Source organism: Quercus lobata, chromosome 11, assembly GCF_001633185.2.
Source record: "Quercus lobata isolate SW786 chromosome 11, ValleyOak3.0 Primary Assembly, whole genome shotgun sequence".
Lineage (NCBI taxonomy): Eukaryota > Viridiplantae > Streptophyta > Magnoliopsida > Fagales > Fagaceae > Quercus > Quercus lobata.
The window spans coordinates 24,029,961-24,052,202 of record NC_044914.1 but is presented as its reverse complement, the minus strand read 5'-3'; the positions used below and the strand labels follow the sequence as shown (position 1 = coordinate 24,052,202).

The 22,242-nt window shown below is 37.4% G+C and overlaps 3 protein-coding genes across 5 annotated transcripts; all 3 read left to right on the top strand.

Moving 5' to 3' along the window:
* The first annotated feature begins 2,230 nt into the window (after positions 1-2,230).
* Positions 2,231-8,528, top strand: LOC115968744 (5-oxoprolinase). 2 transcript variants are annotated; one of them, XR_004086793.1, is made up of 3 exons: positions 2,231-2,908; positions 3,355-7,226; positions 8,466-8,528. XR_004086793.1 is itself a non-coding variant. In XM_031088239.1 (2 exons), the coding sequence occupies exon 2, from the start codon at positions 3,357-3,359 to the stop codon at positions 7,161-7,163; it is 3,807 nt and encodes a 1,268-aa protein (XP_030944099.1). In that variant the 5' UTR covers positions 2,231-2,908; positions 3,355-3,356; the 3' UTR covers positions 7,164-7,787. The 2 variants fall into 2 exon arrangements, 1 of the variants encoding a protein (XP_030944099.1); XM_031088239.1 differs by lacking the exon at positions 8,466-8,528 and having other exon boundaries at positions 3,355-7,787.
* A 204-nt stretch (positions 8,529-8,732) lies between these two features.
* On the top strand, positions 8,733-18,553 carry LOC115968745 (transcription initiation factor TFIID subunit 1-like). Of its 2 annotated transcripts, XM_031088241.1 has the most exons (6): positions 8,733-8,811; positions 10,156-10,404; positions 13,250-13,365; positions 16,009-16,421; positions 16,603-16,774; positions 17,578-18,553. In XM_031088241.1, the coding sequence occupies exons 1-4, from the start codon at positions 8,766-8,768 to the stop codon at positions 16,051-16,053; spliced, it is 456 nt and encodes a 151-aa protein (XP_030944101.1). In that variant the 5' UTR covers positions 8,733-8,765; the 3' UTR covers positions 16,054-16,421; positions 16,603-16,774; positions 17,578-18,553. The 2 variants fall into 2 exon arrangements, with proteins under 2 accessions (XP_030944101.1, XP_030944100.1); XM_031088240.1 differs by lacking the exons at positions 8,733-8,811; positions 10,156-10,404; positions 13,250-13,365 and having other exon boundaries at positions 16,034-16,421.
* Positions 18,554-19,807: 1,254 nt separating this feature from the next.
* Positions 19,808-20,939, top strand: LOC115968915 (vegetative cell wall protein gp1-like). Its single transcript, XM_031088453.1, has one exon. The coding sequence runs from the start codon at positions 19,823-19,825 to the stop codon at positions 20,564-20,566; it is 744 nt and encodes a 247-aa protein (XP_030944313.1). The 5' UTR covers positions 19,808-19,822; the 3' UTR covers positions 20,567-20,939.
* Positions 20,940-22,242: the final 1,303 nt, after the last annotated feature.

The window sequence follows — 22,242 nt, the reverse complement described above, 5'->3', positions numbered from 1 at the left end:
CACACACCTGTGTTCAACTCATGATTTCAATTAAAAAAAAAAAGTGCTTTTGTGCAATAGCTTTTATCCTAAATAAAAAGGTCCATTCATAATCATAAACACTCTCGTTGTATGTACTCCTTGTTGGAGACTTATGTTGTTTGTGGACTTAATGTGCCATATATTACTATAAAATAATTTTCTTTGTTTCGTGTATAGATTTGTACTGGTAGGAACTATGTATATGATTGAGAATTCTGATGTAATTGGTGATATATTGATTTAATGCTATGAGGTTGTTCTTAGCTAGCATTTGTCTCGTCATTTTAAGTGTTTGATCTATCTTGCAATTGGGGCATCATTGGCACGATAATTAACAAAGCTCCATTAAATTGAAATTTTCTTTGACCACAAGCACACGGAAAAATCAGTTGGCATCTCACGCATTCACATATTTGAATTAGTCTCCTTTATTCAATTTTCCATCATTTTCTCATCTACAAAATATCTCGTAACAACTCAAAATCTGCAAATTTTACATGGAAGATCTCATGGTTGACCATGATACAGCTTAAATGAACAATAATAAAACACCCAATTTGGTTTACAACAACAACAGACATTCACAACAAACCCAACCAAAAAACCTCAGATCTAGATCATATTAAACCAAAAAAACAAAACAAAACCATAGGTATTCTCTCTCCCTCAATATTCATTACACTTCAAAGCTCCAACTCCCAAAGGCGGAGGAGGAAGGAGCTGTGGTGTGCTAGAGATTGAGCTTTTGAGGCAGTTGGGGCTTGGGTGAAGCTGTTGCATGGGAAATTAATCTGCTACAGTGTCATAGGCCAGAGCTGCATCCTTCGAATGAGATAGATAGAAAACTGAGGTGAGGGCTTATGCATTAGATGAGGAGGTATCTAATGAAACAGTCTCATAAAACCTCTCTCTCACAACACATGGGACTCATACTTGTTGTGAGAGATATATCTTCTGAATAAAAAAAATTAAAGAAGAACGGAAAGTAATAACTATCAATACGGGACCTTGGATCTCACTTCATCCAAAATGAGACATGCATGTGTGCCCAAAAGCATGTGATGATGTGGGGGGGGGGGGGGGGAATAATAAGTGTATAAAAATGAGTTTTTACTGATTAATGTAATTATGGTGTGATAAGTTATCTATTTAAAATGGTTTACATCCAAGGTATTTGCTGTAAGAATCCTAACTCATCTAACCTTTTAGTGAAATACATGTCTTGAATTAGAAACATAGATCTAGAAATTCGATTACATGTGTGCAACATGTTAGCCTAGCCACCCCATGACACCCACCAAAAGATGATACATAAATGTAGCATCTGATTTAGTTTTGGGGCTCGTGCCTCCATAAGATTGCACATGCTTCAAATTATTATTAATGCAACATGGGCCTCACAAACCAAAGCTCTCGGCCTAGCCCATTTACCATAAGTGGACATCGAAAGTGACAAATTTCCCAAATTTATGTACAAACCACAAGTTTGACATGGTTTTACCGAGTTTCATTAAGCTTCGATTGAAAATCCAATCGTTTAATAGAAGTAAATGTGTTTCTACCTTAAAGAGCAAAAATTCCCTTGGATATGTTTAATTATGGGTAAAAATTAGTTCTAATTTGATTGAGATACCACAAAGATACAAAAACAACCTAATTTACTGTTTATTCCATAAAAAAAGTTTCTAATTTTTCTTTGAAATTTTTTTATAATTTCCAGGGATAATGTGTCCTAATATTTTGCAGATAAGAATGTGTCCTAATCCTCTAAAATTGTGTTGTTTTAAAGAGTTCATCATTAATTTTTTTTAACACATGAAGAATAGAAGGATCATCTTTAACAACAAATGTGAAACCTTTTGTTTTTAAGAGTCAACAGCAAATATTAACTTAAAGAAATAAAATAATTAAAATTAAAATTAAAAATATAAAGAGTAACAAAAGACATGAACCCTAAATATCTTAATTTAAAAATATATATATATATATATATATATTATTTGAACGATATGAAAGTGAAAATTTTATTTACTTATTTATTTTTTTTATAGAGATTTGCAGTTTTTATTTTTCTCAATCAATAGTGGGACAGGCTCCCCTCACGTTTTCTCCGGTTTCAATTTAGATGATTGACACGTAGCACACATAAAATCCAAGGGTTAAAAAACGTCCATGACATATTAAGTTTTCTCTCTCTCCTGGTTTTTTTTTTTACTCTCTCTTATCTGCCTCTTTCGCCAATCGGCAACATCGCCCTCATCCTTTGGTGGACGGTGGCAGTTTGGACTGAAGCGGTGGTGAGATTAATGGCTGAGAGCATCAAGACTCGGTTTGGTGGCGGTGCAAAACTAAACAGGGAGGTCCTCCAGCTGGGTAGATGGGTATGAGTTGGTTTCTTTGGCATTTGCAGATACTGATTGAATGAATATGGGTTGGGCGCTGTGTGTGATTAATGGCTGTGTTGAGATTGTAAGTTAGAGTCTCATAAGAGATGTTGAGGATGATGAACTTGGTCAGAGAAAAAAGCTTAATATGAGGTGAACGTTTTTTAACCCTTGGATATTATGTGTGCTACGTGTCAGTCATCTAAATTAAAACGGGAGGGGAGCCTGTCCCGTCAATAGTTACACTTACACAAACACAAAAGGCAGGACAAAAAATAACACAAGTGGTAAGACGTAAGAGTTTAGAAACGTGAATGAATCATCAATCATCCAAGGAAAACCTGTGTCCAGTTTATAGTCGTTTTACTATTTCATTACCTGCAACTGGAAGTTCGATACAAAAAAAAGAGATAGCTGAGCCGATTGCTCTCTCTCTCTCTCTCTCTCTCTCTCTCTCTGAGGCCCACCGTATTCCGCCGTATCACAACCACCAAACGCCTCAAGTAAGTACCTCACTCTCTTTTCCTAACTCTCTAAAAAATCTCTCTTTTCTGTTCTGCTAAAACAACAAGAGTAGAGAAAACCAAGTGTGAAATTCATAATTCATAATCCATGGTGGTTTGATTTGAATAGCGACGCTGAGTTTTGTGTGTGTGTGTGTTCGATTATTTTTTTCAATGTTTTCATCATATGCTAGAGATCAAGGACTTGCATTTAATTTTAGAGACCGTGAAAGTTGAGGCTCGGGTTTTTTATTATATTTCTGGGCAGTAGGTTTTGATTTTCCAGAAACTGAGTCGTTTTTTTTTTTTTCCTGTTGAGATTGGATTGATTTCTCACTCTATCCATGTTTTGATATAGAATGCTGTCTCATTAGCAATTTGGAGTTATATTGAATGATATAATTTTTTTTTTCTTTCTGTTTTTAAATTTGAAATTAAAATTGTAGGAATGGGGAGTTTCAATGAAGAGAAACTCAGGTTTTGCATTGACAGAGGGGGGACCTTCACTGATGTTTATGCTGAAATCCCGGGTCGGACTGATGGTCATGTTTTGAAACTTTTGTCTGTTGACCCATCAAACTATGATGATGCTCCAGTTGAGGGTATTCGGAGGATTCTCGAAGAGTTTACAGGGGAGAAAATCCCACGTACTTCGAAAATTCCCACGGATAAGATTGAGTGGATTAGGATGGGTACAACCGTGGCGACAAATGCACTTTTGGAAAGAAAAGGAGAAAGGATTGCTTTGTGTGTGACTCGAGGCTTCCGGGATTTGCTCCAAATTGGTAACCAGGCTCGCCCCAGCATATTCGACCTCACTGTATCAAAACCATCTAATCTTTACGAGGAGGTTATAGAGGTTGATGAGAGAATTGAGCTTGTTCATGATAAGGAGGAGAATCAAGGTTCTTCTACACCATTAATTAAGGGCATTTCAGGCGAGATTGTCAGGGTTGTGAAGCCTCTCAATGAAGAAGCTCTCAAGCCTTTACTGAAAGGGTTGTTGGAGAAGGGAATTAGCTGTTTGGCTGTCGTGTTGATGCATTCTTACACTTATCCACAGCATGAAACAGCTGTAGAGAGGTTAGCTGTGAGTTTGGGTTTCAGACATGTTTCTTTATCTTCAGCTTTGACTCCCATGGTTAGAGCTGTTCCGAGGGGTCTAACAGCTAGTGTTGATGCATACTTGACCCCAGTTATTAAAGAGTACTTATCAGGATTCATATCCAAATTTGATGAAGGGTTGGGGAAGTTGAATGTTCTGTTTATGCAATCAGATGGAGGACTTGCACCAGAAAGTAGATTTTCAGGGCACAAGGCGGTGTTGTCTGGTCCGGCTGGTGGGGTTGTAGGCTACTCACAGACTCTTTTTAATCTTGAAACATCGAAGCCCCTTATTGGGTTTGACATGGGTGGTACATCTACTGATGTGAGCCGTTATGCTGGAAGTTATGAACAAGTTCTCGAAACTCAAATTGCTGGTTCTATAATTCAAGCACCTCAGCTTGACATCAACACTGTTGCTGCCGGTGGTGGATCAAAGTTGAAATTCCAATTTGGAGCTTTCCGAGTTGGACCAGAATCAGTGGGTGCACACCCTGGTCCTGTGTGTTACCGGAAAGGTGGGGAATTGGCAGTAACAGATGCAAACCTGATTCTAGGATTTGTTATTCCTGATTATTTCCCATCCATCTTTGGCCTTAAGGAAGATCAGCCTCTAGATATCAAGGCGACTAGAGAAGAATTTGAGAAGCTTGCAAGGGAAATAAACTCCTACAGAAAGAGTCAGGATCCATCTGCCAAGGACATGACAGTGGAGGAGATTGCTCTGGGATTTGTGAATGTTGCTAATGAGACAATGTGTCGTCCAATACGGCAGTTAACTGAGATGAAGGGCCATGAAACAAGGAACCATGCTCTTGCTTGCTTTGGAGGTGCTGGACCTCAGCATGCGTGCTCCATTGCTAGGTCTTTGGGTATGAAAGAAGTACTCGTTCACAGGTTCTGTGGGATCTTAAGTGCTTATGGGATGGGATTAGCCGATGTTGTTGAAGAGGCACAGGAGCCATATTCTGCTGTTTATGGTCCCGAATCTGTCTTTGAGGCCTTTCACAGAGAAACTATTTTGCTGAAGCAAGTAATACAGAAGTTGCAAGAGCAAGGTTTTAGAGAGGAAAACATTACTGCAGAGACATATTTAAATTTAAGATATGAAGGTACAGACACTGCCATCATGGTTAAGAGGCGAACAACTGAAGATGGATCAGCTTGTGATTATGCAGTGGAATTTGTGAATCTCTTTCAGCAAGAGTATGGATTTAAACTACAAAACAGGAACATCTTAATATGTGATGTAAGAGTTCGTGGTATAGGAGTCACAAATATATTGAAGCCTCAGGCCCTTGAACTTGTTTCTGGTACTCCTAAAGTTGAAGACAACTACAAGGTTTACTTTGGGAATGGGTGGCAAGATACACCTCTGTTCAAGCTTGAGAATTTGGGGTATGGGCATGTCTTGCCAGGTCCTTCAATCATCATGAATGGGAATAGTACTGTTATAGTGGAGCCCAACTGTAGAGCTATTATAACCAAATATGGAAACATTAAAATTGAAGTTGAGTCTACTATAAACACCATGAAAGTAGCAGAAAAAGTTGCAGATGTTGTGCAGCTTTCAATCTTTAATCACAGGTTTATGGGAATTGCTGAACAGATGGGAAGGACCCTACAGAGGACTTCTATATCAACAAATATCAAGGAACGGCTGGATTTCTCTTGTGCTCTCTTTGGTCCTGATGGGGGACTAGTTGCAAATGCCCCTCACGTTCCTGTTCACCTAGGAGCCATGTCTAGCACAGTTCGGTGGCAGTTCAACTATTGGGGTGATAATTTGAATGAAGGTGATGTTTTGGTTGCCAATCATCCTTGTGCTGGTGGTAGCCATCTTCCTGATATAACTGTTGTTACACCTGTTTTTGATAAGGGGAGGCTAGTATTTTTTGTGGCAAGCCGAGGGCATCATGCAGAGATTGGTGGAATAACTCCTGGAAGCATGCCGCCTTTTTCAAAGTCCATATGGGAAGAAGGGGCTGCCATAAAAGCATTTAAGCTCGTGGAAAAGGGGATTTTTCAGGAAGAAGGAATCATGAAGCTTCTCCAGTTCCCCAGCTCTGGTGAAGTGGAGCATAAGATCCCTGGAACACGCAGGATTCAAGATAATCTATCAGATCTTCGAGCTCAAGTAGCTGCAAATCAGAGAGGAATTTCCCTCATAAAAGAGCTTATTGAGCAGTATAGTTTGGACACTGTTCAGGCTTACATGACGTATGTGCAGTTGAATGCAGAAGAAGCAGTGAGAGAAATGCTTAAGTCAGTTGCTACTACAGTTTCATCTCAGTCATCTGAGCTTGGAGATGGAAATTCAGTAACCATTGAGGAAGAGGATTACATGGATGACGGGTCCATTATTCATTTGAAACTGACAATTGATTCTGATAAAGGTGAAGCAATTTTTGACTTTAACGGGACTAGTCCTGAAGTTTATGGGAATTGGAATGCACCAGAAGCAGTAACAGCTGCAGCAGTCATTTACTGCCTTCGCTGTTTGGTGGATGTCGATATTCCTCTCAATCAAGGTTGTTTGGCTCCTGTTAAAATCCATATTCCAGCAGGGTCATTCCTCTCTCCAAGTGATAAAGCTGCGGTGGTGGGAGGTAACGTTCTGACATCACAGAGAATAACTGATGTTGTACTAACTGCATTTCAAGCTTGTGCATGTTCACAGGGTTGTATGAATAACCTCACATTTGGGGATGATTCTTTTGGTTATTATGAAACAATTGGAGGTGGGAGTGGGGCTGGTCCAACCTGGCATGGAACCAGTGGAGTCCAATGCCACATGACCAACACGAGAATGACTGATCCGGAGATTTTTGAGCAGAGATATCCGGTTCTTTTGCATAAATTTGGGCTTAGGGAGAAGAGCGGGGGAACCGGACTTCATAGAGGAGGTGATGGTCTTGTCAGGGAGATAGAGTTCAAGCGCCCTGTTGTGGTGAGCATTCTATCGGAGAGGCGTGTTCATGCACCAAGAGGCCTAAAAGGTGGCAAAGATGGGGCTTGTGGGGCTAACTTCCTTGTCACAAAAGATAATCGGAGAGTTTATCTTGGGGGTAAAAATACAGTTGAGGTGCAGGCAGGGGAAATTCTTCAAATTTTAACTCCTGGTGGTGGGGGATGGGGTTCTCCTCTTTGATTCTTCTCTGAAGCAAATTGCTTCTGGTTGAGTTCAACTTTTGTACTGGATTTGCTGCAAATGGTATTTTGATCTATTCATTACTGAAAATCAAAGGATTCTATTATGAAATAGAAATTTACTTGCATCTTAAAAGTAAATAGGCTTCTAGACTTGCAAGATAAATAAATGGGTTTCTAGTTTTTAAGATAAATAAATAGGCTTCTATACTTTGCTACAACTCACCAGCCAATCTAATGAACAAGATTCAAAGGAGACAAGACCAAACAAGGGAGAGACTACAAGCATGATCACTTCTTAGATTAAGACAAAACAATAAAGATTTTTTGAGTGGTTGAGCAGGGTGTTAAAATGAACCCTGCCTTTGTTGTATGTTCATGGAATGAATCTGAACTTCCAAGAAAAAGAATGCAATTAAGGACAGCCCTTTGAATGAGAATCTCGATACTATTAAAGGCAGGGTCAATAGTGATTTCCGTGTGATATACTTCTGGATCCATGTCTATTACAAATCTTGTGTGACCTCCTTGTATGTTCAAATTTATATTGCTTCCATGCATTAGCAATGAAAAATTATGTTGCTAAAAAAAATTAATGAAAGAATTATATCTTTTTTGTTGCTAATGTTGTGTAAGCTCCCTGTTATTATGTATAATTATAAGTTGGTTATGTGTTCTAGTAATAAAAATTATATGTTGAGGACAAGAATGATGTCCTTATTTTTTCTACTTATTTGCACCTGTTAAGATTCAATATAAAATCCATTTTAACTCATAACAATTTAGTTTACAAAAAAGTGGAATATAAAACCTGTCACAATTCAATACATTGTAACTTAGGAATTTTCAACACATCTCAAAAAGCTTTTAACATGTCTTCCATGTAATATAAAATATGTAATATATATGTGGAGAGTCCGAGGACCGAGGAGGATAAGGAGCGGTATGTCCTCCTTTTATTTATTTTTCCTCCTTTTATTTCTTTGTTTAGACTTTCCATTGTATACTCCCTGTGTACTAGGTTATGCCTCTTTTTCTCCTTTTCTTGTGATGAATTTTGCTAGTTATCCCAAATAAAAATTTATTGACCATTGCTGAGTTCAAGAACATACTATTCTAGCTTTCAAGTAATGTCTACACTCAACTGGTTTACTTTTTCACTTTCTCGAAAACCTTTACTTTTACTGTGTGGAATGAGGTTTTTTTTTTTTAATCATGTTTTGCAGGTTGATTTGACTAGGATAATTATCTTTCTGCGATATTATTGTGACATTGATGGAAATTATACCATTATGCTTTTCAGGATGCAAAGGAGCATCTTGCTGCGCTGGCTGACAAGCTGGGTCCCTCTCTGACAGATATAGATGTATGGAAATCTCAATCCTGTGTTTTTGGTTGTAGGGAAAAATAGCAATGTGGGTTCTTATTTAGGTTATTTGTGTCCTATGGTTATCACTTTTGCATCTTTATTATTTGGGGGAAGTATAATTGTAGTTTCTTCTTTTCCTTATTTCTGCCACTGATCATTGTTTTATTTATTTAATTTATTTTCAGCTGTCAGAAAGATCACCACAGATACCTGCTGATACTACTGAACAAGGTGATGTTGTATGCCTGGGAAAACTTTCTTATGCAGTTTTTGATGTTCTGTTAGTATTTCTTTTTCTTCAACCAAGTAAAATTCAAACTTTTAATTTATTTTAAGTGACATTTGATGATTAGTCTGTTGTGGGTCAAGTACTTGTTTGTTGAAATTCTTTGAGTTTTGGTGAATGCATATGTCATTTATCTGGTTGGATTTTTCTAATAGTTGTGATTTATTACAGCAGTAGTGTGGTTTCTGGGCTTCTGTATGTTTTACTGGCTAATTTCAACAAGGTGGATGTGGGTTTTAAAGATTCCATATGAGCACATTCTCTATGGATTACTTTTGGAATTTTAGAGCTCAATTAACTAGATCATTTTTGTATTATAATTTGTATTCCTTTGTAAATTTTCTCTTGAAAAGATAGAATTTTACAGCACAGAATGTATTTATGCTTGTGTTGGAGTGAAAAGCAAACGCAAGAGCATTATTTTTTTTTCAATAAAATTTATTACATACCATAAGATCTGGAGCCACACAGTTCAAAAGTTGACTTAAGAGTTGGGTTCCCTCGAAAGTGTAAAGAGTTTGATGGGGGTTTCTTTCAAGAGCCATTGCGCTTTATATGCACTTAGGAATGAATAATGTGTAGGCATTTTATTTTGATAAAATAAAATCATTATTAGGGCAATTTAATTGTGGTAAAATAATATAAGGGTGAACATAGGAGATACCAAGTGAAGTTCATTATGAAAGTCCCAAAACCTGTAGTCCCAAAGGTTTTAAACCATTTAATGTCTGTCTGTGATGAAATCCCACCAATTACAGAAATAAAGATGTAGGTGCCATGGTATCACAATTGGAGTGACCTTGGACATTAGTCCTAATCGCTCTCTATCTCTTAAAGTCATTTTCTTCTTCCAGATTCAGCTTTTCTAATGTTTTCTACTATTGAGGTTTGAAGAACTTGGTATTGAAAATGACAAATTAGAAACTAATCATTAAATTTACTTCATCTAGAATCTGAACTGGTGCAGGAGCCTCCCTTATGCTGGTTTGCACTTCAAGCTGTAGTTTGTCTTGGCATAGTGACTTTCCTTGTAGATAATGCAGTACCTTAGATTTACATTTTGCTTTTATCTTCTCCTCTCTCCCTCTCTCTATCAAAAAGATAAGAAATAGAAAGAAGTGTGCTATATCATATATGGGATTTGAATCTGCCAGTCATTCATACTGTGGTGGCAAATGTGATTTTGAGCTTGAGATTATATCATTAATGTCGGATTAGTGTTTTTAACCATAGGCAGCTATAAAGGTGTTGCAGTAGGGGTGGCTGTTGTAGATTTGGCCTCTTACACTTTTCAATCTTTTGATTTTTTTTTTTTTTTTGGATTTCTTCTGCTGTCAGATTGTGATGAGAAGGCTGGAGATGCAGTTGATTATGAAGATTTTGATGAGCAGTATGAGGGTCCAGAGATTCAAGCTACTAGTGAGGAGGACCATTTGTCACCCAAAAAGGAGTACTTCTCTACTGATGTTTCTCTTGCTTCGTTGAAGCCTACATCAGTGTTTGATGATGAAAATTATGATGAGGAACTTGAACAAGAACACGAGGTGGTGGATAACAATTTGGAAGTTCAAACTACCTCTTTAACAGGTGTGGTATCTATTATCTTTTACTGCCCAATTTCCTCTTCATTCACTTTATAGATGCATTCATATACACATTCACACTCACACACAGACATGCACACTGCTATGTAGAGGGAATAACTTTACTGGGTATCATCTTTTGAATCTTCAATAGTAACCTTATATGACGTTATCTTCTATTGCAAATCGGCAATCTAATATAGTTAGGGTTAAATTGGCATGATGTAAAAAATTTATCTTTCTTTTGGTCTTGTGTCATATATATATATGTGTGTGTGTGTGTGTGTGTGTATATATTATGATTGTAATTGTGATTAATTTTTCCATGCAAATAAATCACTCTTGTATGCAATGGCCTATTATTGTCAATCAATTTATACTATTGAATCACTTGCGTATGATTTGTAAGTTTGGATCTATAATTTTGTCTCAAGATTAAACCTACAGTTATTGTTATTTTTTTTAATAAGTAAATGCATATTTTATTGAACAAGACTACTTCATGTACATGAAAGTCAAAACGAAGAAGTCTAAATGATTACAAAAGGTACATGAAAGTGAACACAAAGAAATCTAAAGAATTACAAAAGGTTCATGAAAGTGAACACAAAGAACCCAAATTTCATCTTGTTAAATGGGCTATTGTTTGTGCTCCACTTTCTTCAGGTGGCTTGGGGATTAGGAATTTGAGACTTTTTAATATAGCTTTATTAGGGAAGTGGTTGTGGAGATTTGGGCAAGAAAGGGATGCCTTGTGGCGTCAAGTGATAAAGTATGGATGTGAATGGGGTGGTTGGTGTTCTAGCAATCTCTGGTCTGTATGGAGTTAGTTTGTGGAAAAATATTAGACGGGGGTGGCCCTCTTTGTCTCAGTCTATCTTGTTTGAAATTGGAGATGGATCAAAAGTGCAGTTCTGGCTCCATGCGTATATATTGCAGGAACTTGTCCCACCCTAAGCTAATACCTTTCCATTAGCTACAATCATGAGTTCCATTAACATTCTTCATGCCCAAACCTCCCTGCCTCTCTCCATATTTCACAGCTACTATTCGCCTCCACAACCGCAATGCCTCTGTTTCAGAACACCGTTTCCATTTACCCAAGAAGGCCTGGTTAAAGGTTACTAACCTTCTAGCATCCAATCTGCCATTAGCAATAGGAGTACACACCGTATTCCATCCCCCAAATGATGCTTAAGCTCATCCCCCATGTCACCCCAAAGGAAATTTCTTTTCAATTTCTCAATTCTGCTTGCTGGTGTGGTTGGCATTTGGAGGCCATTTTGAACTGTACCAACCGCACTGCTAGGAGGGAGGAAGCCAGACTGCATTGGTCTCAGTTTTTCGGGACAATGTGATCAGTTTGGTCGGTGTTGCAAGAGAAAACAACACGGTTCCAACAAGTTTTCCTACAACAAATCAAAAGAGTTATCCCCACAGAAAATAAATAATCACAGCATTTAGAATCTCGTATTCAAGAAAAGAAAAATGTTGACCATTGATCTAGAGCATGGAGGGATGGGTTGGGCTAAGGAGCTCTTCAATCCATTCACAAGCTCTTCCAGTCTTCCCTCTCTGTTCTTGAATAACACAACCCATTTTCTTCTTTTATGTTCTTGCTTTGATCGATTGGCTTTGCTGTGTTTGATTTGGACTTTAAAAGCTTTGCTCTCTTTGAGTTTGAGTGCAGTGGTCTGGGCTAAGTAGGTGTTGACTGGAGTTCGAGGAAGGCGAAGGTGGTGACCAAGGCAGGCAAGATCTGAGTTGTTGAGGAAAAGAGATGAAGGGGGTGAGGAAAAATCTTGGGGGTTGTGGGGGTTAGTGTGGGGTGGTGTTTTGTACTAGTACAATTTAAAAAAAAAAATGTATTTAATAAAATATATGCTTATATATATATATATATAATTGATTGTATATATGGTTTATTGTGGTTTTGTCGTTAAATTAAAATTGAAACCGACGACCGCATCAGCCTACATCAGTAATTGTAAAAGAAAAAAAAAAAAAAAAGGAAACTGAAATCCAAATTTTTTACCATCGGAAGCATCTAGAGTCAGTCAGTTTGGCTTGGCTTGGTCTGGTTTTGTTGGTTCTGGTCAGAATCTTAACAATCCTAGTTGCTAGTCCTCAGCAGTGGTTGTATTTAATTTCCTTCTATTTTTTTTTTCCTTGAATGTTTCTCCCAAGATGATGTCATTTAATGGTCACATGAAACCTTTTTTATTTTTTATTTATTTATTTTTAATAATTCAATAGTTGGGGGTAGGGGGATTTAAACCCTAGATGTTTTTTTGGAAACACTAGGAGGTGCCAACCAGTTGAGCTACAAGGCTCTTGGCAATGGTAACATGAAACTCATATGATATCTAACAGTTCCCATATTAAAGGATATGGATGGAGGGACCAAATTGGCACCAAACTGAAACTTCAGGGTTGGGATTGCTAAAATCGGAGCTATAGGGGCCTAATTGTCCGCAAATCTAAAGTTGGAGGGCTTGAATTGAAGCTTAGTCTAAGATAAAATAATTTGCAATTCATAACATCTTGTTTCATAAATTGTATTACAGCTATGCATTTTCTCTTGTATTTGAGTTTCTCAACACAAAGCATAATGTTCTAAAGTCTTGTATGTATGACAAAAAACTTGTCCAATTAGTGGGCTCAGTAGAGGTCATTTAGTTAAAAGGGATGTGTAGGTCCAATTGGAATCATTGGTTTGGTTGAGATCATTATGTCTACTACCATCATTATGGTGGCTGTCAAATATTTAGTAGTTTCTCACTTTAAAAACTTTTACTTTCCTAGCTTTTTGTTTTGATGTTCGACTTATTTAAGTGTGCTTATTTCAGGTGACCAGGGTGAAATTCTTGGTGTGGTTTCTGAAAGTGAGAAATCTTTTGATGATGATTTACAACATGCCTCCCTAGAAGCTGAAAAGTTGGCTGTCGATATAGAAGAATTCCAGGTCAGTTTGTGATCTTTTTACCTTTTTTGTTGTTATTTGTTTTTTGTTGTGTGTATTTTCTGTTCCAGAGTACTTTTGCTTTTACCTCTAAGATGTTTATTTTTAGGAAGAAAAATTTTGATGGGTATTATGAAGCTGAAAGCTGTTTTAAGTTTTAGAGTGGCATAATTGAAAGTGGTGTACCACACATTTTAATTTGGAAAAAGTTTTCCTCCAGATTGGTTTGGAAAAACCTCCTCCAATCCTTTAGATGGCAACTCATAAAACCATCCACATGTATAATTTATACAAGTCACTGATGTTTTTATCAATCGCCATGGTAGTGGGTTAGAGGAGTTTTCCTTTGGAGGTAAAGTTTTTCATTTTAATATTTTATTTTCTTTCCAGTAAGTAAATAGTTTGTAAATATTAACTAAAAAAATGAAAGTCACTGGGCATTCCCCAATATACATTGCAAAATGGAATCAGCATCAATGAGATTGAGTGAATAGAATGGTTGAGGTACTCATGAGTTTACTTTGTGTGACATTTATGAAGTTGATTCTAGGTATATACTTCATGGCTGAGCCAAAGAATAATAAATGGTTTTGTCTTTGTATTTGTGCTCGCCCATGTCTTGTGAGAGACAATTGGTGTACTGTTTAAATAAATCTTTCAATGCTTCGGGTAATTTTTTTTTTCTTTAATGAATATAATGTAGGGCCAAGTATGGATTGGGATATTTGAAAACAACGATTATAAGGCCTGAGTTTTGAAGCACCAGTATGGATATGTTATAGAAAAGAGAATACTTCATGCAAAGAAAGGCACGAAGTAGCCTGAATTACAAAAAATACAAACAATTATGTACAAAAAGATAGAGACTCAATAAACATTGGAATGGAATCTCTATTCATGATCCCCAAAGCACAAGACTAGTCAAACAAAGTGCCAACAAAATAAGCTGGAAGCTGGTCCCTTGTACTCTCCATATCCTCAAACATACGATACGCTTGTTTTTCTCTCATCAAATAATCCACATTAATCATACGAAACCAAATTCCAAATATTCATCAAGTGTTTTCCCAGCCAATTCCTCCAACTAAATAAAAGATCTTTCACACTCTAGTAAGACTCAAGAAATACCAAAAGATCTAAATACAAGACACCACAATTGATAAGCTTCCTTATAGTGTATTAGAAGGTGATCCACCCCCACTACACCGGCACATGCAAACTCCCCATTTTTCTCGAACCTCCATCGCACCCAATCTCCACCCGTAGTCAAAGGAATATGAGAGTCTAGAAGATGAAGAAAGGCAGCCACCAAATCCACCTCCAAATCATTGAAATCCCGAGAACTACACATCCCAACTTCATCTCTCCCCCTCGACCTACCTGACCATCAAGTCCTCCATGGAAGCTTCCTGATCTGTAGAGTTCTCATACAAAAGCAGGAAAGCCTCTTTTCAAGGGTTGGTCACCACACCAACAATCATGCCAAAAACGAACTCAGTTTGACATACCGACCTCATTAAAAAGACACAATGCAATGAATTTTATGCTCTTTTACTCTCTTTTTTCTCTAAATTTTTTTGGATGTACTTTGGCATTATATATGCTACTTTAGTACATGTAATTTTTGATTGGCAAGTTACACATACAATTACTGGGTCTTGAATTCTTGACCTGACCTTCTGTCTCATTCATATAGGGGAAGTGCCATTTAAGCTAAAACTATTTGTCATGTTGTGTATAAGTAATATTATAGACTTAGTTATGATCATCATTTTCAGTGTATTAATTGTTATCCTAATCACCATATGCTTTCAATGGCAACCAAAGAAAAAAGAAACATATAATTTGCACTACTCTCTGAATTGTGTCTACATTGCTGGTCAGTATATTCTATTTTACTCTTTAGGGTCCGTTTGGATACCGCTGAAAACTGAAAACTGAAAACTGAAAACTGAAAATTACTGTAGCAAAACGTGGGTACTGTAGCGGAGCTGAAAATATATAAAGGCACGCGTTTTACTATAGCTCAGCTGAAAAATCCTTTTTTTGTTTTTCCTCTCTCTCTCTGCTATTCACTCCTCACCCTTCTTGGACGATAGTTCCGCGCCCTCCAGAGAATAGAAGACGATGTCCAACGCCGGCGAAGAGCTCAGAAGCGAAATCAACGATGAACGTCACCCAATCCGACGCCGGCAAAGATAACCCAGTCTTTCATAAACCCATTTCACCCTTTTCCCCAATTTCAGTCGTCTCCCACCCATAACAGTGCTCCTTGAAACCCAAAACTGATTTAGGCTGAGCTCAAAAACCAGAAGCAACGTTGTAGAAACGAATCCCACTCTCTAAGGTGAGTGTTCTCAATTTTTTTTTCACTATTTTCTATGATGTCTTGTTCGAAATTCATTTCTTGTTAATGGGTTTCTTTTAATTTGCTGGAATTACTTCATTTGATTTGATAGAGTGTAAGTTCAATCCTCTGTATTCATTTGCTGGAATTTCACTTCTTGTTAATGGGGATTTGATGATTTTCAAGTATGGCTTTTTAGATTGTTTTATAATTTGATTTTGCTGGATTTGTAGTTATTTATAGTGTGTGTGATACATATTTGTTTATATCCCACAAAAGAACAGTACCCGTGAATGCAGAGACCTAGAGTGGCGGCAGCGACGTCCCAAGCGGAGAGAAGCTGAGCTCGTGCGAATCACTCTCGGATGGCTTCGTTTGTTCCGTGTGGGATTGTAGTTACCCTGTTTCAGCTCTTCTATTGATGGTTTATTGCGGGATGGTGGGTAGGTGCGCTTCATTGAAGACGATGAGGACGGGGCATTGATGAAAATTGAAGACATCTGTGCCGGGTAGTTGAGAGGAAGAAACGGAATGCACAAAATTAGCCGTTGGGGAGAACGTTATGCTTGGGTCAGGACAGTGTTGTGAACTACACATGAATGGGTTCGTTGAATATGTTTTCTGTTATGCTCTGGAGTTTATTGATGAAACGGTGCGTTTTTCCTTGTGGTCAGCACAGACGGACAGCGTTCCAGCGTTTTTAAATGAAACGGTGCGCATTGTTTTTCATTTCGCGTTTCAGCGTTTTGGAGCCACGTTTTACTGTAGCTGGGTCCCACGTTTTTCCAAAACGCAAACGCAGATTGGGCTGAAAACGCCCAATCCAAACGCAACCTTAATAAATATGTTGATGTTTGCTAATATTTTTATTTTTTCAAATTCATGAGTTCCAGCAGCAAGAACCTTAAAGTCAGGAAGAGTCATTGGATGGGAAAGGCTCTACACCACTGCCTGTTTTGTGTATTGAGGATGGGATGGTAATCTTACGATTCTCTGAAATTTTTGGTATTCACGAGCCCTTGAAGAAGGGGGAGAAGAGAGACTGTAGGTTCTCCATTCCCAAAGGTATTTGGATGTATAATATGATATCTTCCTCCAGTTTTTTAAAAATAAGGAAATAATTATTGAAAAAGCACAGAAGAGGCACAACCCATTTATACGAGATGTACACAAGAGATAATCAAATGTAACAGTTAAAACTAGAAAGATCAATAAGCTCAAATAAAATAGAAAAAGAATAATATGTGGTGGAAGCTATTCCATCATATAAGGATCTCAAGAGTGAAAGCTTCATTTCCAAAACCAAATTCTCACACCCTTTGAAACTTCAGGTGGTGTTTCCCTCCAAATACACCTCATGAGACAGAGGAATTGCAATCCAAATATGTACATTAGGATGTTGTCTAAATTGTCCTTTCCAACAAGCCAACAAATCAACCACTCTTCTAGGCATGACCTATTGAACTCTGAAAAGGCACAAAATCATAGCCCACAAGTCTCTAGCAACATCACAGCTAAGAAGCAAGTGATTCATATATTCTCCACTTTTCTTACATATGCAATACCATTCTACAACTATTATTCAACACTTCTGCTAATTGTTGATCTGATTTATTCATCCACACTTAGTGTTTCAAACCAGCATAATCCATTGATTTGGCTAGAAATAGCATGATAGGAATTATATTTGGAACTCGTTCATTTTTGCAAATTTGTATCACTGCTCTTCATAAAAAAATTGAGTAGGTCAACCTCACTGCTACTTCGTCAGAGTTGAAATTTTGACTGTAAAAAAAAAAAACTGTTCTTTTATTTGCTAGCCTGGTTCTAGTTTGATTTTCTATTCCTTCTCTGTTTCATTCTTTCAGATGGATATAAATCTATGGACATGTCTGATATTGTTGAAGAGGATGAGGAGGAATTTTTAAAGGATGCTGGTCAAGGTTTTTCATTTATGAAACAGGCACATTCACTTGAACTTGAAGGCTCAGTTTTTGATGATGACAAACCAGAGGTCACAGCATTTGGTGATCTGCAAGAGGCTACCTCATTGCCTTCAGAAGATGACGGGCAAAGAAAGGACTCCTGTCTCAGTGCAGAACCAATGAAAGATGGGGTAATAGGAAATTTTTCTGTTGGATTGCAGGCACCACAATGTCCTGGGTTTTATCCTCTTGATCAGCAACACTGGGAAAAGGGAATTCTTTGGGACAATTCTCCTGTAGCGAGTGACAATTCTGTTGAAAGTTGTGAAATTTCTGGACCTGACTTGGATGCTTCAGTTGTTAGTGAAGCAGAACTCGAGACAGGGTGACAAAATCCTGGATCAGAGCCCCAAACAGAACCAGATGAGAATGATCATTACAGTTTTCTTCGCAGCTATCCTGATTTGCTGGAGCCCTTTGGCTCAAGAAACTCCTCCCCTCCATTCTCATTAAGACAATATCATCCGCAACTTTTGAGGTTAGAATCCTGCTTAGAAGTGGATAATTCTGATCATGCAGATGGTGGAAAGGAGAATGCTAGTGAGGGGTTCACCAATGTGATGGTTTAAAGCATTTTAACAAACTCACATCACAACACTTGAGAACACTTGCTCTAACACTAGTTCTTTTTGCTGTACGATATTCCACTGGGGGTTCATGTCAGCAACAACTCTTGGTCAAAATCACAATATATATTGAGTTATATTCTTCAAGAAACTAAATAGCAAGTTTGGTCGTGGGCCTAGGCTTAGGGCCTCCTACTAGAGTAGAAAAATGCCTCCGAATGTAGGGTAATAAGTGATTTTTTTTTTTTTTAAACAAAAAATTTGTGAATTGTGCATTTTTCTTCTACTTCTAACAAGGCCCCAAAAAATATGGATTAATAAGAATCCAATCCATTTACAATTAGGTGAATTAGTCATATTAAAAAGTAAAAATAATTTATTTTATACAAAAATAATAATATAGAACATTAACTAACTGTTTTTATTATTTAAGTGATATTTTTCTTTTTTTGAGAATGGGTAATTGTCCCACATTATTTAAAAGAGTGTGTTGTATGTAGTATAATTTGTCACACCCTCCGTTAAAAGCTACGATGACTTTTGGGTGGTGTTGTGGTGTATCTTTGTATTATAATCTCTTTCCCTCTCTCTTGTATGTGCGTGTGTTTGTTTCTTAGTTATTTAAGTGATATTTAAATATGAAAACTTAAATTGCCTTAGGCTTAAAATTTTTATTGAGCTGACCCCGCTAAACGGACAAGCATTTACTCACAAACTAAAGTCGGTTTTTTTGAAATCTAATGACAGAAAACCTTTTTCAAAGAAGCCTATGATATTCAATTATTCATAGTTAAATCTACAATAGGTTCTACAAATAAATCAATAATCCACCAATGATTTTTTAGGCTAGTGATATTTCTCTTTTTCGAAAAGGAAAATTTCATGTTCAACTTTAAGTTTTTGTTTTTTGAGGATTTATAAGATAAGGGGCGGGGGGGCTAAACAAAAACTACAACAAAATTCTCATTATAAATTTTCTAAAACACATAAAAGCTGGAAGAGTGGATGACAAAAGTGCTAATAGAAACCACCCTTCTTGGTAGTTCTGTAAATTAATAAATGATAGTATAATATTGAGTAATTTTACGGCTGGAAACGTCTTGATGGGCAACAAAAAGTAGTTGTTTAATTTGTTCTTGGTCTATGGCTGCAACTTGTAGACAAAAAATCTAGGTTTTTCTTGGACACGGGATTTTTTCCATTTTGAGTACAATTTCTGCACTTGGCAGAACTAAAAGAACTTGGCTTCAGCTGTGTATTTTGTGTTTCCTCTTTTGCCTAATGATCCATTCATTCCTCGAAGAGATGTTCAATTACACTCTCTGATTTACAACAACATTTGACACTACTAAAATATAGGACATATGCAGATAAACCACTTCATTCAATAGCTTGCATTTGGTGCATTCCAGAATCTGAACCATGCTGACTATCTCACCAAACATATTGGCGAGGTCCCAGATGAGTGAATGCAAGAAAAGGATAACATTAAATCCCCTTCAATAGGCCTTTATTTCCCTACTAAAGTCCCTTGCTTTTTGTTGCTTATTTATGCTCAAACAATGCTTCAGCCTGATATTGTAAAGCCATATCTTCACTTCATGATGGCTCACTTTCATTGTTTGATGTTAGCTTTCTTCATTGCTTTGTTGTTTTCAAGCATCAATGTGGCCCTAGGAGCTCGTCATCTTTTGGACACTGCCAAGGCTTCATCTAAAGCGCCAACCTTGCAGGTTGTGCCTCCTGTGCCTAAGCCTAAATTGCCCCCTTTGCCTCCATTGCCTTCAATCCTTACATCACCACGACACGCATCACCAGAATCTCGAGAGCCTAAAAAGGCTTTGTCATCACCTCCATCACAATTGCCACCAGCTCCAAGTTCAAATACACCCACATCACCGGAATTGCCTAAGCCTAAGATAGCTTTGTCATCACCTCCACCATCACAATTGGCACCAGCCCCAAGTTCAACTCCACCCACATCACCAGAAAAGCCTAAGCCTAAAAAAGCCTTGTCATCACCTCCAACATCACAATTGGCTCCAGCCCCAAGTTCAACTACACCCACATCGCCACAAGTACCGCCTAGTACTTCGACTTCATTGACACCCACAATATCACCATTGGCACCACCTCACCCAACATTTCCAAAGCTCATATTGCCTCCATTGCCTCACTTAGAGTTACCACCTTTGACTAAGCCCGTATTGCCCAAGTTACCTCCATTGCCATCTATTATCCCTCCTGTTGGATCACCTATTTCCCACTTCCACTCCCCACCAAAGTCAACCACTAGGCATTCTTAAATAAGTTTAATGTTATATTCCTAGTTCATGGCACTACCACAGTTATCTAGAGTTGCATGTAACAGGATGCATGGTCGTTTCACTTTCAAGGATGACTCATCTTTTGTGTTCAATGATGTCTTTGGGATGAAGAATGGTTCGCATGAGACTGGATCCCAAGACTGGGGTAATGCTGTTATCAAAACTTGTCATGGAAAGGGATTCTGATGTTGAATCTTTTGTTTCTCTACTCCTTGTGTCATGACCTTATTAAGTTTCTTTCTGTAGTTTTAATATTGAAACTATTGAAGCGTGTCTTGTTATTTTTTGTTTTATTCATGGCTTCATTGTGCTCACAATTTCGGTTAATTTTAAGGAAACTACGGTTTTGATGATTGTTGAAAATTTTATTTGTTTGTTTTTAGACCTCTTAAAACACAACCAGATTAATCTAGTTAATTAGCCAAGTGATTACTTAGTCAAATTATCAAATCTAGGTTAATACAAATATATCATATTATTGTAAAGTGTGAAAAATAAAGAACACAACAATATGATAACCCAGGAAAACCAAATCGGTAAAAAACCTGGGGAGGATTTAACCTAACTATCCTCAAGGTAAAACGAATCCACTATGAAAGAATTAAAGTTTACACAATAGCGACTTAGACCACTAACATCCTATGCTACCTCGAGTAGGAAACTTACTACCACAACCATGTGACAGCTTTGAGTCCATGGACTTCTTCTTTCTTGGATTCCCAACAATTACAAGCACTCCCGCTTGTGTATCTTTAAGCTCTTGAATCAACAACTGAATCGATCACCAAACTCTTGACATCAATCTTGAGATTGGAAACCCTAAGTGTATGCGAAGGCAAACACCTCTAGATCTCACAATAGATTCGCACACACAGCATAAAGAGCCACTTTAAAATGTGGCTAGGGTTTTCTTTTTTATACTTAAGGCAAAACATAAAACCTACGGTCTGCACAACTTTCGATCGATCGAGTCTAATTCTTGATCGATCGAGCTAAACAGATTTACACAGTAATTCCTGCAGTAACTCAATACCAACTTTACATAAAAACACATATTTTGAGCAAGTCTAAACAAGACTAAAACGTTTTAATTATGGTTTGCCAACATTACAAAATGAAGTTCTAATACATTAGTTCCTAATTCCTTAAAACCTAACATTATTGAAGCTCGTTCTTGAGATTGTAAGTAACATTTCGCGGTGTTCCATATTTACTTGAATAAAAAATTATTAATGGGTTTAAAGAATGAGGCTTTAGTTAACCAATGTTGGATTCTAGCTGCTGGTTAAGCAACTGAAAGTGAAATTTCTATATTGTGTTTAGTTGAAGGGAAATTGGATGGAAAGGAAAGTAGGGGAAGGAAAAAGGAGGGAGGTGAAGACAAATGTTTTGTTTGGTTGGAGAGAAATTGATGGGAGAATGGTTTTCCCTTAGACCAATCATTTTTCTTTCCTTCAAAATTAAAAGGAAATTAATGAAAGAGATTGATGAGGGAGTTGTACATGGGGCACACATCATAATTTCCTTTTTTTTTTTCCTCCCTTGAATACCAAATACACTAAATTTTGGTTTTAACTTAACATTATATTAACACTCGACTTCTTCTAATCTATACTCTCCTAACGTGGAGTTTTTGTAACTAGATAGTTTTAAAA